Genomic DNA, 14,253 nt, shown 5'->3' on the forward strand with positions numbered 1-14,253 from the left:
ATTGTTAGTCGTTTCACAATTGAAATGGGTGACAATGTCCAGATCATCTAACATATTCCAAGAAATTAGTCCATCACTCAAATAGTCTTCAAGAATGAAACACTTTTTCATTATGTTTGTCATGGAAGAATGCTGCTTGCTGGGGTTGGCAACGCAAAACCAAAACAAAACCACAAGCCCAAATACCTCACACACACAGTGTCACCAGAATGGCACCAAAGAAACCATCTCCTCTATTAAATAAATACCTTTGAGACTAATTAGTCACACTACAGAATCTGCATCCATCCTAACTTTGGTCCACATTAACAGTTTTCTTTTCCTCAATCTCCAGCTCAACTGAGTCAAAGCAAAACTGTCCAGTGGGGTGAAAACGATTTCTAAGATGGCTTTGCTTTACTTATGGGCTGTTGTTCAATCGGACTTATGGACCCCACTGAGCTCAATCAGCCTGTAAGGTAAACATATGTAGGTATTCTTCCCAAGAATGCCAAGACAGTGAAAGGATTAAAAAAAAAAATGGTTTATTTCAGATGCAAGGATCGCTTTTTTAAGATCCTGCGTGCATCAGGCCCCAGGGGCAAAAGGCAAAGCCTCTCCTCCTCCAAGGCTTTTTCTATCTTCTCTCTCTTTTCCCCCACTCTCTCTCTGGCCCAAGGAGGCCTTGTACGTGTCTACAAAGATGTTATCTCTCTGCATACCAAAGAGCAAGGCTGAGAACTTCTCTTGTTATGCGAGGGGAGGAGGGGGAGCATTGAAACTGCATTTGAGAAAGAGGCACCACCTTAGGCAGAAAGCCGTCCTAGTGAAACGAGTTCTAACTTCCCATTACAAATTCTTCCGGAAATGTATCTATTCCTACAGTCCCATGTAATCTCTAGAAAACTACAAGTGCTACTATCTCACGTGGAATCATTACACGAGGAATTTGTACAAGGAAAGCTTGTGCAAGTGAATGCCTAAGCAGTCCTGCCTCCTGGGTAACTCACAACCTAGCTATTCTTCTGCACAATACTCCCCTATACAGGATGCAACATTAAAATTTCATCTGCTTATTAACGCTAATCTCAGTGTGGTCAAGTTTAAACATTTGACCTGGGTTTTAGTAAACAAAGGAATTTCTTTTCACCAACAGGAATCAAATGTATGCCATGCTCTAGATGTTTTCCATGCACAAGCAACAAAAACAAAACTTACTTGGGTTTTCCTCATGGCTCAATGTTTTCTATTCCACTTCACAAGCTGTTAAATTCAGTAAAACACAACAAAGCTTCTTAAGCAAACACGTTTAAAATGGTTTAAGTTGTACCTGAAAATAGCCACAACACATTTTCCTAGATGCACAACTACCATCCCTTCCCTGCCTTACCACAAATCCTGCCACAGACCGAGGACACTTCCCGTTCCCAAAAGCAGCACATACCCATCCCTGGCAACACAGCCAAGCCTGCACACCCACGCAGGCTCGTTCAGATCTGCGGCTCCAGAGAAGTTGCACTAGATGGCAGCTTTCCCCCGTACAAGTCCATCTTCCTATAGCACCGCATTTCCACACCGCTCCCCCTGAGCTCTCCATAGGAGGGAAGCACACACTGCACCCTGGCAACGCAGTTGCAGAGCCGAGTACTTTTTATTACAGCACAGAACCCTTTAAGCTACCATGTCCCGATTTTCTTATATTTCTTTGTAAAATCAAGGGTGTCAAAAAGTGTAGGTTTAACACACACATACAAAAAAAAAAACCTGCCACAAATACAGCAGTTGTGGCAAAGGTAGCAAAGCCTTCAATGTTGTCTAGCAAAGGAGAAATGTTTCCGTGCTGTGCTCATGCTGTCCAGCTACACTTAAAAAACTAAAATACTCTGTCAATACCTGTCAAATTATAGCTTCTGAGAAAAAAATAATTTCAACCTACCACATTTCTGCATAATTGAATCCTCTTTTAAGCCAAGTCATATTCTGTCCAAATCCTCTGCAGCTTTTCCAAGGAACACAGAACAGTGAGAGAAACATCTGTAACCACTTTTATGGCTTGTGAGAGCTGCTTCCCAAAATGACTATTCTTTTTTATGTGCCTAAGTTATAAGGAAGAAACAACATTTTATGAGAAGTTTTTTTCACAACTCAGGCAGTTTAAAAATTAACACTATTCAGACCTCTTGATTTTGAGATAGCACCTGCCATGTTAATAACTTAGTTTCTTTCAAAAAGTAACAGAAGCAATTTGTCTCATTCAGCTGTTAATTTTTTTTTTTTTAAGTGAAGAAGGATCAAGAATACATTCATGATACCTCAGTATTGACAAGACTGTACATGGAAATTCCCTCCTGCTCCTAATTTTCCTTTTGTTCTATTTCGTCCCTTGGTATTTTTTTTTTTAACTTGTCTTCCACAAACACATGTACTGATTTACACATTCCTTCTTAAGGAGATGATGGTCACTTCTATTTCAAGTCTATTTCAAGTCTTCTTCCCACTGCACTTTTGTCTCTTCTTTAAAAGTAGAAGGGTAATTTGGGCTACCCAAAGACATACACCTCTCCCAGCAATAGAGATACCCAAGGAACTCTGACTACCCAGTTACTTCTAACAATTTACTAATTAGCATCTTCCTTGAAGATGGAATCGAAAACTCTTCTTGCTACAGTGATGGTAAAAGGACAGAAGTGAACCAAAGTTATCTGATAAACACTGAGAAAAAGATCATGCAAATTGCAGTGTTAGCTCCTAAAACACCCAGGTTTCAGCCATGCCTTTGGGAAATACTCCCCTCTTCATGGAACACTGCATTTTTCTTAGAAAATTAAGAAAACAAAACTTTTGGGGAACAAAAAAGCATGCATGGCTTCAAGGGATAAGCATATTTTAGAAAAAAAACCCTAACTTTTTTCAGTGCCTTCACCCCAACAGCCAAACTTCTTGTTTTTTCATTCCAATGTAAGTGCGTTGTTCAAAGCTTTCAGTTTTCTTAGATGATTCCTTCTCTATGAATTATTTATTATTTTTGGAGCAGCGTTTCAACAATGTCAGGGAAAGATAGATCAAAAGTCACAACAGTCAGCCAAGGCTGACTAACATGGAGACTACAATTTAGACTTTTGAAAACTAGAGATAAACACACACAGAGCTGGCCCTCCTCAAAACACTAACAAAATGCCTAGAAAGACATACAAACCAATGAGAATAATTTTATTATTAGCTTTGTAGGGCTTAATAGTTAATTTTATTCCTCTCATTTCAGTAGTGGATTTCTTCAGTTACTCCACATTTACTAGCAAGTCTTCAGACAACATGGAATTATTTTCTTCCCCTGTTGAAAAATTCCTATCTGTTAATTCAGGGAAATCAAGTCCAGGGTCCCATTAAACTCCTCACACCTCTAAATAGTGCAGCAAACCTCTCATTTTACTTACAACCAGCCTGACCTTCCTAGAAGGAGTATCCTTAAGAAAAAATAAGGAATACTCTTGACCCAAAAAAAAGCCCAAGCACCACATCAGGCTATATTCCTCCAGGGGCAACCTAAATATGAAAACTCCTGCTCTGATTCCACAGAGATGATTTTATAAACTCCAGGTAACGAAACACAGACTGTAAATGTTTTTAGCCTTTCGGACTCATTTACATGATATTAAAAACATAACCAGAAATGCCAACAAATGAACAAAACAAAAACATATAGAGATATAAATAGGTTTGTATTGGCAGATATGCATCCAAAGTCTTATGATGGCAGGGTGTTTTTTGAAGTACCCCTCAAAGCCACCACAACACAACACCCTTCTCAAATAAATCGTTGCCTACCATAGCATTTTTAGCAGGAAGGAAATATTTTCTTACTTAAAAGAATATCCATAACCTTTTCTTTTAAAATAGTTTACTTGCAATCAACACAAAACAGAAATTAAAATTTGTAGAAAACAGGGTGTTTTTTAAAAATCATCAGACTATATGCAAGAAATGCTTCTAAGATTTTCTTGCATTTAAATGGGTTTTTTTAGCTGCAATCATGTATTCTGTTGCTTATTAATTTAGTTTGCATAGAAACAAATATCATCACTTCAGTGGACGCAGAATCTGTGCAATGACAAGTTAGTTTATGTAGAAAATAGATGTTCTAGGAAAAGCTAACCAAGTAGCAAAGCTAGTTATGACTAGTTTTAGTCTGCAAGGAAAAGAAACAGCTGTGTGCAAATTTGGGGTTTGGGGATGTCAAAAAGATTTACAAAATGGCAGATTTTCCATTTATATCTGTAGGGATAAGAGTTTGCACAACATTTTTCAAATTCATGCATACATAACATCTTTTCACACAATCTCTTTATACTTCTGCTGTTTATCACACTTAAAACCATTCACAGCCTTTTTAAGCCTACCAGTAACTATTACTAAGTACTGTGCTTCCCTTATAACGCTAGGAATCTCCCCTGGAAAGAAACATAAGCGTCCTTTCTATTAAGCAGCAGTTAAGGAAAGACTCATTTTTATGCAGTTCTAAAATTCCACAGCTGCTATGATTCTGTGATGCTTACAGATTTTCAGCCCCACACACAGAAAACTGTTTTTCCCTCTAAGTGAGGAAAAAAAAACAAAAAAAAAAGAAAGGCAAAGATCACACCCTTACTCACAAAGCACGTTTTTAATCACCAAGTGGTTAACCTGAACACCTTCACACAAACCAGAAGTTGCATCAAGTATGGTGGCAAGCCAGCACATACACCAAGGGGAGCTCAGGTCCAACCTGGACTGAAAAACCTGTGCTAACACATATTGACAGCATCTCCCTGCACCAGGGCAAGACAACTCTTCACTCAAACAGTTTAATCCCTCTCTATTCCAAAGAACAGTTCAGAGCTGAGCTGCAGAATGATGAAACCATAAGACAGAATTATTGCCAGAAACACTCTCAGTGAGAAGTATCCACTTTGCATTGCCGTATACCTGAAGTTCACATTTCAGCTCTTGAACCTTCAGTTCTAATTTCTTCTGCTTCTGCAAGAGATTTATATTCTTCCTTCTGAGAACTTGTTTCTCTTCAGACAGCCTCTGCTCTGATCTTATTTGTCCCAAGCTGGTGTCTGGCAGTCAGGTAGAAGCTAGAATATTTTCCTTTTAAAAATTAATTAAGAGGAATTAATTTTAAAAAAAATCACATAATTTGCAGACAACCCTTTGTATGTTTTCCCGATCACTAACTGAAAAGTCTTTTCCATCCAAAAACCATTATAATACACTTACATCTTACAATGAGCACTTACACTACAAACCCACAAAAGTCAAACTCCATTGCAACTCAAATCTCCTAGCTAATAAATAAGCCAAAGCACTTTAGAGTAAATGTTGGGATCTATACCCTAGAAGTTGTTTTTGTAACAAAGAAGAGTGATGTAAAGCCATCTGTCTCCAAGTACTGTGACAATACTGTACACTACCAGAGCTCCACTAGATCCCACATCAACTCCATCCTCACCTGCACGGCTTTGATTACATCCCAGCTTGTTTTCTTCTCAGGCATACCACCCCAAAAATGCCTGTGATGTGCAAAATATACAGAAAGGGAATAGAGAATCTCCTGGCTGCCTCCTGCTCAGGCCAGTCAGGACAACTTTATACATAAAAGTGCCTCAACACTGCCTGCCAAAAAGAAAAAAGCCCTCTTCCTTATTTAGAATCAGATTCACAGCATACCTGTAGCTCAAAAAACAGGGCAGACCAGGGTATCAATATAATTCAGGATGAGGCACTTTACTATAAAGTTGGAATATTTTGAAGAACACCTCATTTCATATTACTATATATGTTAACAGCATAGACCTGCCTAAATGATCTAACTGTAAAACAGACTTTGATACTGTGCTGGTATGTGGGAGGGCATGCCCTCAGATGATTCCTTAAAATGTTCAAGAAGCTCAGATTATGGAACACTGGCAAATTCTAAATAAGTTTCGTGATAGAACCTTATATTTCTTACACCATCTCAACTTTCTGAATGCCAAGTAACATCTTTCCCACCCACAAACATTTTCCTCAGCAGCCCGTTGCCATGGCAATCCTAGCAACTGCAGGACAAGTCTCTTTAAAAAGATTTCTGACAACAACTGTATCTGCCAACTTACCACCACCTCTTGTCAATGTAATTACAAGCTGCAGACAAACCGTTATCCCCTAAAGCTTACTTCAAACTGTGATTACTGGCTTTATTTCTTATAAGCACACATTCTTACATTCCCACACAAATAAATCACCATAATATGTCTGTCCTGCTAGGTAAGTGTACTTTTACAATCCATATTTTTGTCCAGTGAGTTCTAAATAGAGATAAATAGGAAGGGATAGCTACAAAAAAGCTCAAGGACAAGCCTATGGAAATTACACAGATGCTAAAACAAGCAGCACTGCATTGGCTATCACTGCAAAATCTGCTTAGAGGCCCAATATCCTGCAACCTTTACTTTCAGCTAAGCTTTCTAGTATCTTCCCCTCTGCTTACAGGCTGCTACCCCTTCCTTCTTTTCAAAATCTTGCATTAAGATACATAGGAACTGTCTCTCAAAACCAAACAAGGAAGAGCAAGCTCTCCAAGCAGCAAGACTACTAACGCATAGTTTTCTATGGATTAATGTCCTAATTCCAACCACGACAGCATGCACACATACTCACATGTATTTCCTTTCCATGGAGTACCAGTAGTACTACCTGATGCTGGAAAAGAGAAGGATTTAAATTTGTATTTTAGGCACCCACTTCCATCTTCTTATATACCACCATCCCGGCAACTGGGCTTATCAGATCACTCACACCAGTTGCCCTGTGACATTCCACTGGCTTGCTTTGGGCCAAATATATGGTTTCCAGTAAAATTCTGATTCCCTGAGCTGGCAGCTACTTGGTCAGAGCATCCTCTTGGGGTGCTGTACAGTGCTTGATCAGACCTGTTTACCCACCGTAGAACTGAAACTTTTACCTTCCAATGTTAGTTTTGTGTGACAGCTACTTTTCTTTTCCTCATCCTTAGTGTTTCCTGGAGGTGTGTATTTTTAGTAAACCCTGTCTTGACCACCTCTTCTCCAATATCTGGGTTTTTTTGTATTCTGGGCAACAATGGTACCATCTTTATGCTTGGCTTTGTGATGTATTTTTATTTCTTTTTCAAAAGCTAGGCTGCTCAAAAACTTCTTCCCCTCTAAAATAAAGATATGATGAAGTTGCGTACTGGACACTCAGAAAACTTTAAGCTGAAATCCACCATCTCTCTTCTGAGAAAAAGATGGCATCTTTAAAACCAAAACCCAAATAGCTGCACAGGTAAATCTTATGTTCAACACATTTGTTCTGAAACACTCCTACTACCTGTATAACTACAACTGTGCCTGACCTAATCACTGTCAACATCAGACTGGACTTCAACACCAATAGCTCTCCCTCAATGTTCAGCCTTGAAGAATTCAGTATCATAACTGACAGAAGTCCAAAGTCCCATCAACTCTCAATAGAAGTTGGCAAGTGGGTTATCCAATTCCTTTTGAAATTTACTTTACTCAAACTATTAATCCAGAAATTGGGAAATGCCAGAATTGGCAGACACCAGTTTCACCAGTTTCACAGTTTTGAAAGACTGGGGAATGTATTCAAGATCTTTGCAAGACATCTGCAAGAAAGTTATCTTTTATTGACAGGGTTTCCTTCTTATTTCCCCACCACTTCTGAAAACAAGCTGTTTTGTTAAAAATTAAGAATGGAGGTTGTAGGGTCAGGAAAGCTACACAGAACAAGCAAATAAAGCTTTAGCTTGAGCAGTAAGAACTATTATTAAAAAAAAAAAAAGGAAAAAAAAAGAAAAAAAACATAAAACCTCAGGGAATTGACAACAGAGATTTTTATCTGTCTTTGAAATCACATTTAGTAATGTCAATAGGACCATGGGGATGAGGCCATGCACAAGGGCTCTTGGGATCTCTTCTATATGATAGACGAGGCAAGCTGGACAGATGCTTCCTACTTCCTCCTCCTCCCACAACATCTGCTCCCAAGCCACTGGCTAGTGAAGCACAGGCAGTGCCAGTGACAATCCTTGAAGTGGCATGCTATGACTGTCAAAGGTGTCCCAGAAAATGAGACCACCACTGGTAAAACTTACCAGTCCTGTTGCCATCACTTCCTGAGACTTTTATGTTCAGTGCTGGCCAGGAACAACAGCGTTCCTACTCCATCCTGCTATTCTTTCTCTTGACCAAAAGTTTGCATAGTACCCAGGCATTCAAGCAGCTTATGGATATAAGTGAATTTATCACAGGTTCTGTGAGCAAGGGAGGTATGTTTTTCCTCTGAAGGGAAAGAAACAGAGGTACTTTGTTTCCGTAGTGCCAGAAAGAACTTGGGTCAGACAGAAATAGACTTGAGGCTCTGAAGATGGCAAAAGCGCACTCTAAAAATCACCTCCCCAGCACAGTCTGAACCATTTTTGACCAAACCATTTAATCTCTAGAGCAGGTTCACAGCCACAGATCAGACGGTCCTTCCCAGCATGCCCTGCCTTCACAGTTAAACAGAGGACTCCTCCCGGGAACACTGTGTGGGTATTTGGCAGCATCTGCTTCAGGTCAAGTAATCCAAATTCTATAAAATCTGTTACTCACCTGGTTACACGTGTTTAAGTTCTGATCAGCTGGTCTGTGCAGTGCCCAGAGTCTGTACTTCTTATCAACACTGCAAACATTGCAAGTTTGGTGGAATTTTAACTGTGTTTGGTCTATTCGGAATTTAAGATTTTCCACAGTCAACGTACAACACCTGACACTGCATAATAAGATAAAATATAAATCAGCAGAGGTTATTCAAACCTCCTACAGAAATGTGCACTGACAACTACTAGAATATAAGCATGCTTAAGAGATAAGAATCTTCTATACTAAGCCCAGATACACTTCAGAGGAAGGAACTGAGAGAAATCTCTTGCACTGGTACCTGTCTAAAAGCTTAGTGACAAAACTTTAAGTAACAAAACAGATCTCTGCTGGCAATTATTTTCTCTAAAGGCTACAATTAAGAAGCAATATAGAAGACTTTTTATGGCCAGATATGTAATCTAATGTTTCCATGCCAAACAGCCTGTCTAGAAATGATAATTTTAAATAGGAACTATTAGCCCTCTGTATCAGTCTCCTAATGCTGATTAGCAACTCTTTCAGGTCATTTCCATCAGAGCCAAAAGCTGCCTTTGGATGTTTGTCATAGAACTGCTACTAAATATGTCCTGGTTATCTTCTCAAGAGTACTTTATCCAGCACATTCAACATTACAGATTTTAAAAAGATCTTTCACACTTCTTGAGATGGAGCAAAGAATCACTTCTCTGAAAAAAGCACTGCTCTCTTGTGAAAGAAAAACCCATGAAGTATACTGGAAAAAAAAAACTCAATGCAGCATTCTGTATATTACCTTATTGTAGTATTTCATGAGTGTTAAAAAAAAGAACAGTGTTTCCATAATTTTACTGAAGTGTGAAGTCCAGCCAGACTTGCTCACACAAAATAAGTGTTTTCTTTAGGAGAGCCAACAGTTCTTAAAGAGAACTTAGAGAATAGAGCACACAGCATAATCAAAGATAAAGAAAATAACTTAAGCAGTGGTTGCACAGAATTAAAGCTTTTATATGCAGGTGAAAAAAACCCCCACATACAAAACCTACTTACCTTACTAATATCAGGTTTGCCAAAAACTGCATTACTACAAGGACAAGCTTCAGTCAGCGCACAACATATTTTCAAGAGGTCATTACATCTACTGACATTCAAAGGGTGGAGAGAGCATAAAAGTTATTAACTGTCATTTTTAATAGATACTTGATGGCTTATAACAGCCAAAAATTAAATCAAAATAGTTGCACAGCTGTTGAGACAAGTAATGCCCCACCCTAATCTTTCAGTCTTCACGATTTTAGGTGCACTTGCAAGCTTGCTCTCAATTTCTTCCAAGAATTAATGAAACAGATCTGGGCAGGTAATGTACCTCAGAGAAATAGTTTGCAATGAACAATTTTAACAGTTTAATTACCAGCTAGGTGTCTGCAGATCTTACTTATCAATCCTCACAAATGTTAGTATGGATGTGGTATCTGTTTTCTTTCACTATTTAATAAAAGGAGACAACAGCTCTGCCATACCCTTCGTTTTCTTTACATGCAAGACTTGTGTTTTGGTTTGGCTGAGAGAAGAAGAGTTTTTCCACCCCCAGCAGGACTCCAACTGCCTCGTACAGTATTCCTCAGTCAATAGCAAATATTTTAGCTATCATTTTTTTTTTGACCTACCAAGTATTTAAGAAAGCGTAGCTACAAACATATTTGTCCAACATATTCTCATTCATCATGCATTCACTGGATGAAAATTCTTTTTGACATTTCAGAAAAGAGTAACTGTTTAAAATTTCCCTTTAAAAGGGAATAATAATACTTGCAATTCTGAAATTGCTTACTTATACAGAAACTTGATGAGGGGGAGGAGATAAGATTAAACATTTCAGTTAAAATCAAATAGTTTTCTGAATTAACCTGTGCCCAAAATGTTACAGCTTCTTCAACATGGCAGCCCACAACATGGAAGCATTCAAGGCCAGGTTGGATGGGGCTTTGAACAACACGGTCTAGTGGAAAGTGTCCTTGCCCATGACAGGGGTTTGGAACTAGATAATCTTTAAGAGCCCTTCCAACACAAACTATTCAGTAATTCTGTGATATTGAGGAAAAGAAAAAAATAAATTTTCCTCAAGCATAGGATTATGTACTTGTTTGTTTCAAAAAACACCCCACTTTACCTTTGTGTTTCTATCTGTGACAAAGGATTCTGAAATCTGTTGATGAGTCTGATTCATCAACTGCAAAGTTAAACATTCTGATGGTGAGGTGAAGATGTGGCAGAGCTGATAAAGTGCCTGATAAAGGAACAAACAAGTGATACTACTGAGAACTTACCTAAAGCTGCTGAGCTGACACAGCTGGCCTGGAGACATCTGACTGACAGTCAATCAATCACTGACTGACAGTCAAGCCCAGTCCCACTTTCTAATAGCTGGGTCTTCTACCATGTTCATTTTTGGAGTGCGCGTAAAGATTCCTCACTTGAGGCTGAGCAAATATTTGCCCACAGTCATTGGTATGGGTGAATAACACCAATCTCTACTTATTAATTGTCTTTGTTAGTTTTAATATAATTGCTTCAGTATTGCTTCAAAATAGTGCACTGTACTATACTAGTAGTTATAACTTCTATACTGTGTAGTAAATAATTCTGATTATGATATTTTAGTCTAATCCTTATCGTAATAAATATTTTTTTAATATAAATATATCTGGTTTGCCATCCTTAATTCTGTGGGATAAAGTTGTGCAAAAGTTCAATTACATCTGTATGATTGTTTAGACATTAAATGTTGACCAAGTCTGGGGCTAAGATTGGATCCAGCCCCAACTAGACTCCTCTTCTGAACAGGAGTTCAGAAAGCAAGGAGTCCTTGCTGCACCTCCTGACCCAGCGGGAAGGCTTCTCTAATAAACTTTGTTTGAAGCTCCCACTCTGCCCATAACACAGCATTATGTAGGCAACATGCTATGGTTGAGCCTCGGACCTTCCCTAGGGAGCTAAATGAAGGAACCTGTGAGATTAGTGCCCAGCTGTGCCAGACAGCATGGGTACAGTGAATGCAAAACCAGTGTGAAGCAAGGAATGATTCACTCCACCGAAAGATAAATGCTAAAGACTCCAAAGCGAGATTAGGCTTCTAGGCAAAAGTATTATATTTAGTTACCCAAAAAACACCCAACAACAGGTACACCTGTGCAAGGTCTTTTAGACTGGAAAACCTTTGTTATTGTTTTCAATTATTTTTGTGCTAAGAAAAAATACGATCACTACCTGCACAGTTGTCTCTTTTTTCTTAGGTCACATGGCTACAAAGCACTTCTAGAGAGGCTCCAGGGACATACAGCCACAAGACCACCAACTGTTTAATATGCACAACATGCTGTAAAGACACTGACAGCTTGACAAAGTAAATCTGCACGGGTGCCATTACTGGTTGTGAATTCACACATCACATTCCCCTTCGTCCCGAACCTGAGACAGACAGACATGGTTTATATTTAGCATCAGAAACACCCAGGATGGGAAGGAGACCCTTGCCCTCCACTTAGGATCACTTAGTCTTTGCCCAAGACCTATAGGATTAGGCTTTAACAGTTTAGAGCACTCTTGTGTATGACAACAAAGCCTTTCCCTCGTGCCTGATTCCTTGGATCAGGGTCAGAAAGAGTTAATGTGTCTAGCTGAACAACTGATAAACGCCCACCAATAAATCATACACATGAATAGTTCTTATCTGTTCTATGATATTTTGTTCAAAGTTCATGGCTGCTCTCAGGAAAACAAACCATCAACAAATACCAGTTAAAATGAGCTCTTTATTTAATGACAACTGTTTATGGCAAACACACTAGCATTTGGTCTCTGCTTTTATATTATTTAAAAAAAAATTCTTTTGTAATAGATGTATAAAGAGATTTTTCAATAGAATTGGAGGTCGCAATTTTATGCTACAAATTTATTTTTTTTAGGATAAATTCAAATTTCACTTAAGACATGATATCCGAGTTCCTTTTTTTGACAGTCAGCAATATTGAGATGCATTGTACCAGGTTTTTCATGTACAGATATAAATAAAATTTCAGAAAAAAAGTATTATGTGAATACCAAGAAGCAAAAGTATGCCTTCTAGTAAGGAAACTGAGTTTCTTTTCCTTGGACATCCTCAACATGAGTGAAAAGTGGTCAGAACTCCTAAGTAATATTTAAATGCAGTTGATATTTTTATGATCCAACCTGTTTTCCATCTAAAAAGTAATACCATAAAATAAATGTAATAATGTTTTTGTATCATTTAAGTGGAAACATTAAATAAATTTAAGCACAGAATAAAAAATTTTTAAAATTACTTTAACAAAACCAGTTCATGATGATCAAAGTAGAGCTTAGTAGAGCTGAATTTGGCAGAGTTAACATTTAAAACTGACAAATATTTTCAACTTGTAATGTCAAAAAAGAAGAATACATTTTTTCCCAAGAGTTACGTTATCAGTATAAAAAGGAATGCAAAATACAAGTTTATTGTAACTATTAAAACCTCTGCCTTTAACAATATTTCTCTGTGAGAAAGCTCATCCCTGAAACACACACATACATTTCCAGAACTGCATTCCCTAGTGGGTAAAGTCACAGGCATATATCCAAAACTAGAATAAACTTCTGCTATTAAGTTTGTGATAATCTCTCTGAAAACTGAAATATTTTTTTCTGTATTTTTAGTTACCTTTTTTTTTACCAATGTTATTTATATTTGGTTTTTTTTCTCGTGATATCATTGGGAAATCTCCATTTACTTACAAGACCAAGCAGAGGATACGTAGAACTGATTGCTTGCAAGGGCCAGAAGAGGGAGCTCAAATTAGTATTTTCACTTATTAGGGATAAAGCAGCATGTACCTGTGTAGAATTTAACAGTAAAGGTACTTTTATAACATTAATTAGCCGCTTTGATGTATTATGCATTTAAACTAAAGTAACAGATTAGCTTGTCTGATTGGCATCTGCAGTAATGGCTGTATAGGTCAGAATTAAGGCAAATGGCTCTCTTAAATCTTTGAATTTCAGCAGTTGAGCCTTCCACTCCCATCTCATTCAGATTCCAGCTGTCTCCATCACTCACTGTATGACCCACATGCACTCCTAAGAACTCCCTTTCCCTGTCTGAACAAAAAAGCAAGTTGCCCTGCACTAAATGCCTTCAAACTCACCTCTTTTCCTTTGCCGATCAGGCACATAGAGGCTTTCTCTCCGATGGGAAACAAAGCTTTGTAAGCTTCTCCCAATTCCTGCTGTAAAGTCTCAGTACACACATAACTATCTGTAAAGTCTCCAGTCCAAGAGACATCTTCAAGTATTTTTAAGGACAAACTGACTTACACCTCTCTCTTTTCAAAGGAGAATAAGTTAGCTCAGGCTCTGCTTTTACGTCCTAAGCTGCACCCTCTGCCAGTTATTCCATACCACGTTCTTGCTGTGCTGCTTCACAGAATTAAACTACCACACAAAGTCACCAAATTTTATATTTTCCTGTCCACTACCTTTAATACAACATATGCTGCCACAGCTGTGCATATGGACAAAGAATGCAAAAGCACATCTCCTCAGTCTGTGTTGGATT

The 14,253-nt window shown here is 38.3% G+C and overlaps 1 protein-coding gene across 1 annotated transcript in view; it reads right to left on the reverse strand.

Annotated features, from left to right (window-relative positions):
• STK31 (serine/threonine kinase 31) overlaps positions 1–11,007 on the reverse strand; it is a 33,304-nt gene extending 22,297 nt beyond the window's left edge. The window contains 9 exon segments of the mRNA XM_064644148.1: positions 1,916–2,075; positions 2,903–2,984; positions 4,935–5,078; positions 7,061–7,181; positions 8,637–8,711; positions 8,713–8,796; positions 9,693–9,792; positions 10,551–10,700; positions 10,970–11,007. Coding sequence (XP_064500218.1) covers positions 1,916–2,075; positions 2,903–2,984; positions 4,935–5,078; positions 7,061–7,181; positions 8,637–8,711; positions 8,713–8,796; positions 9,693–9,792; positions 10,551–10,700; positions 10,970–11,007 — 954 coding nt within the window.
• Positions 11,008–14,253: the final 3,246 nt, after the last annotated feature.

Source organism: Pseudopipra pipra, chromosome 1 (assembly GCF_036250125.1).
Source record: "Pseudopipra pipra isolate bDixPip1 chromosome 1, bDixPip1.hap1, whole genome shotgun sequence".
In the NCBI taxonomy this organism is placed as follows: Eukaryota; Metazoa; Chordata; class Aves; order Passeriformes; family Pipridae; genus Pseudopipra; species Pseudopipra pipra.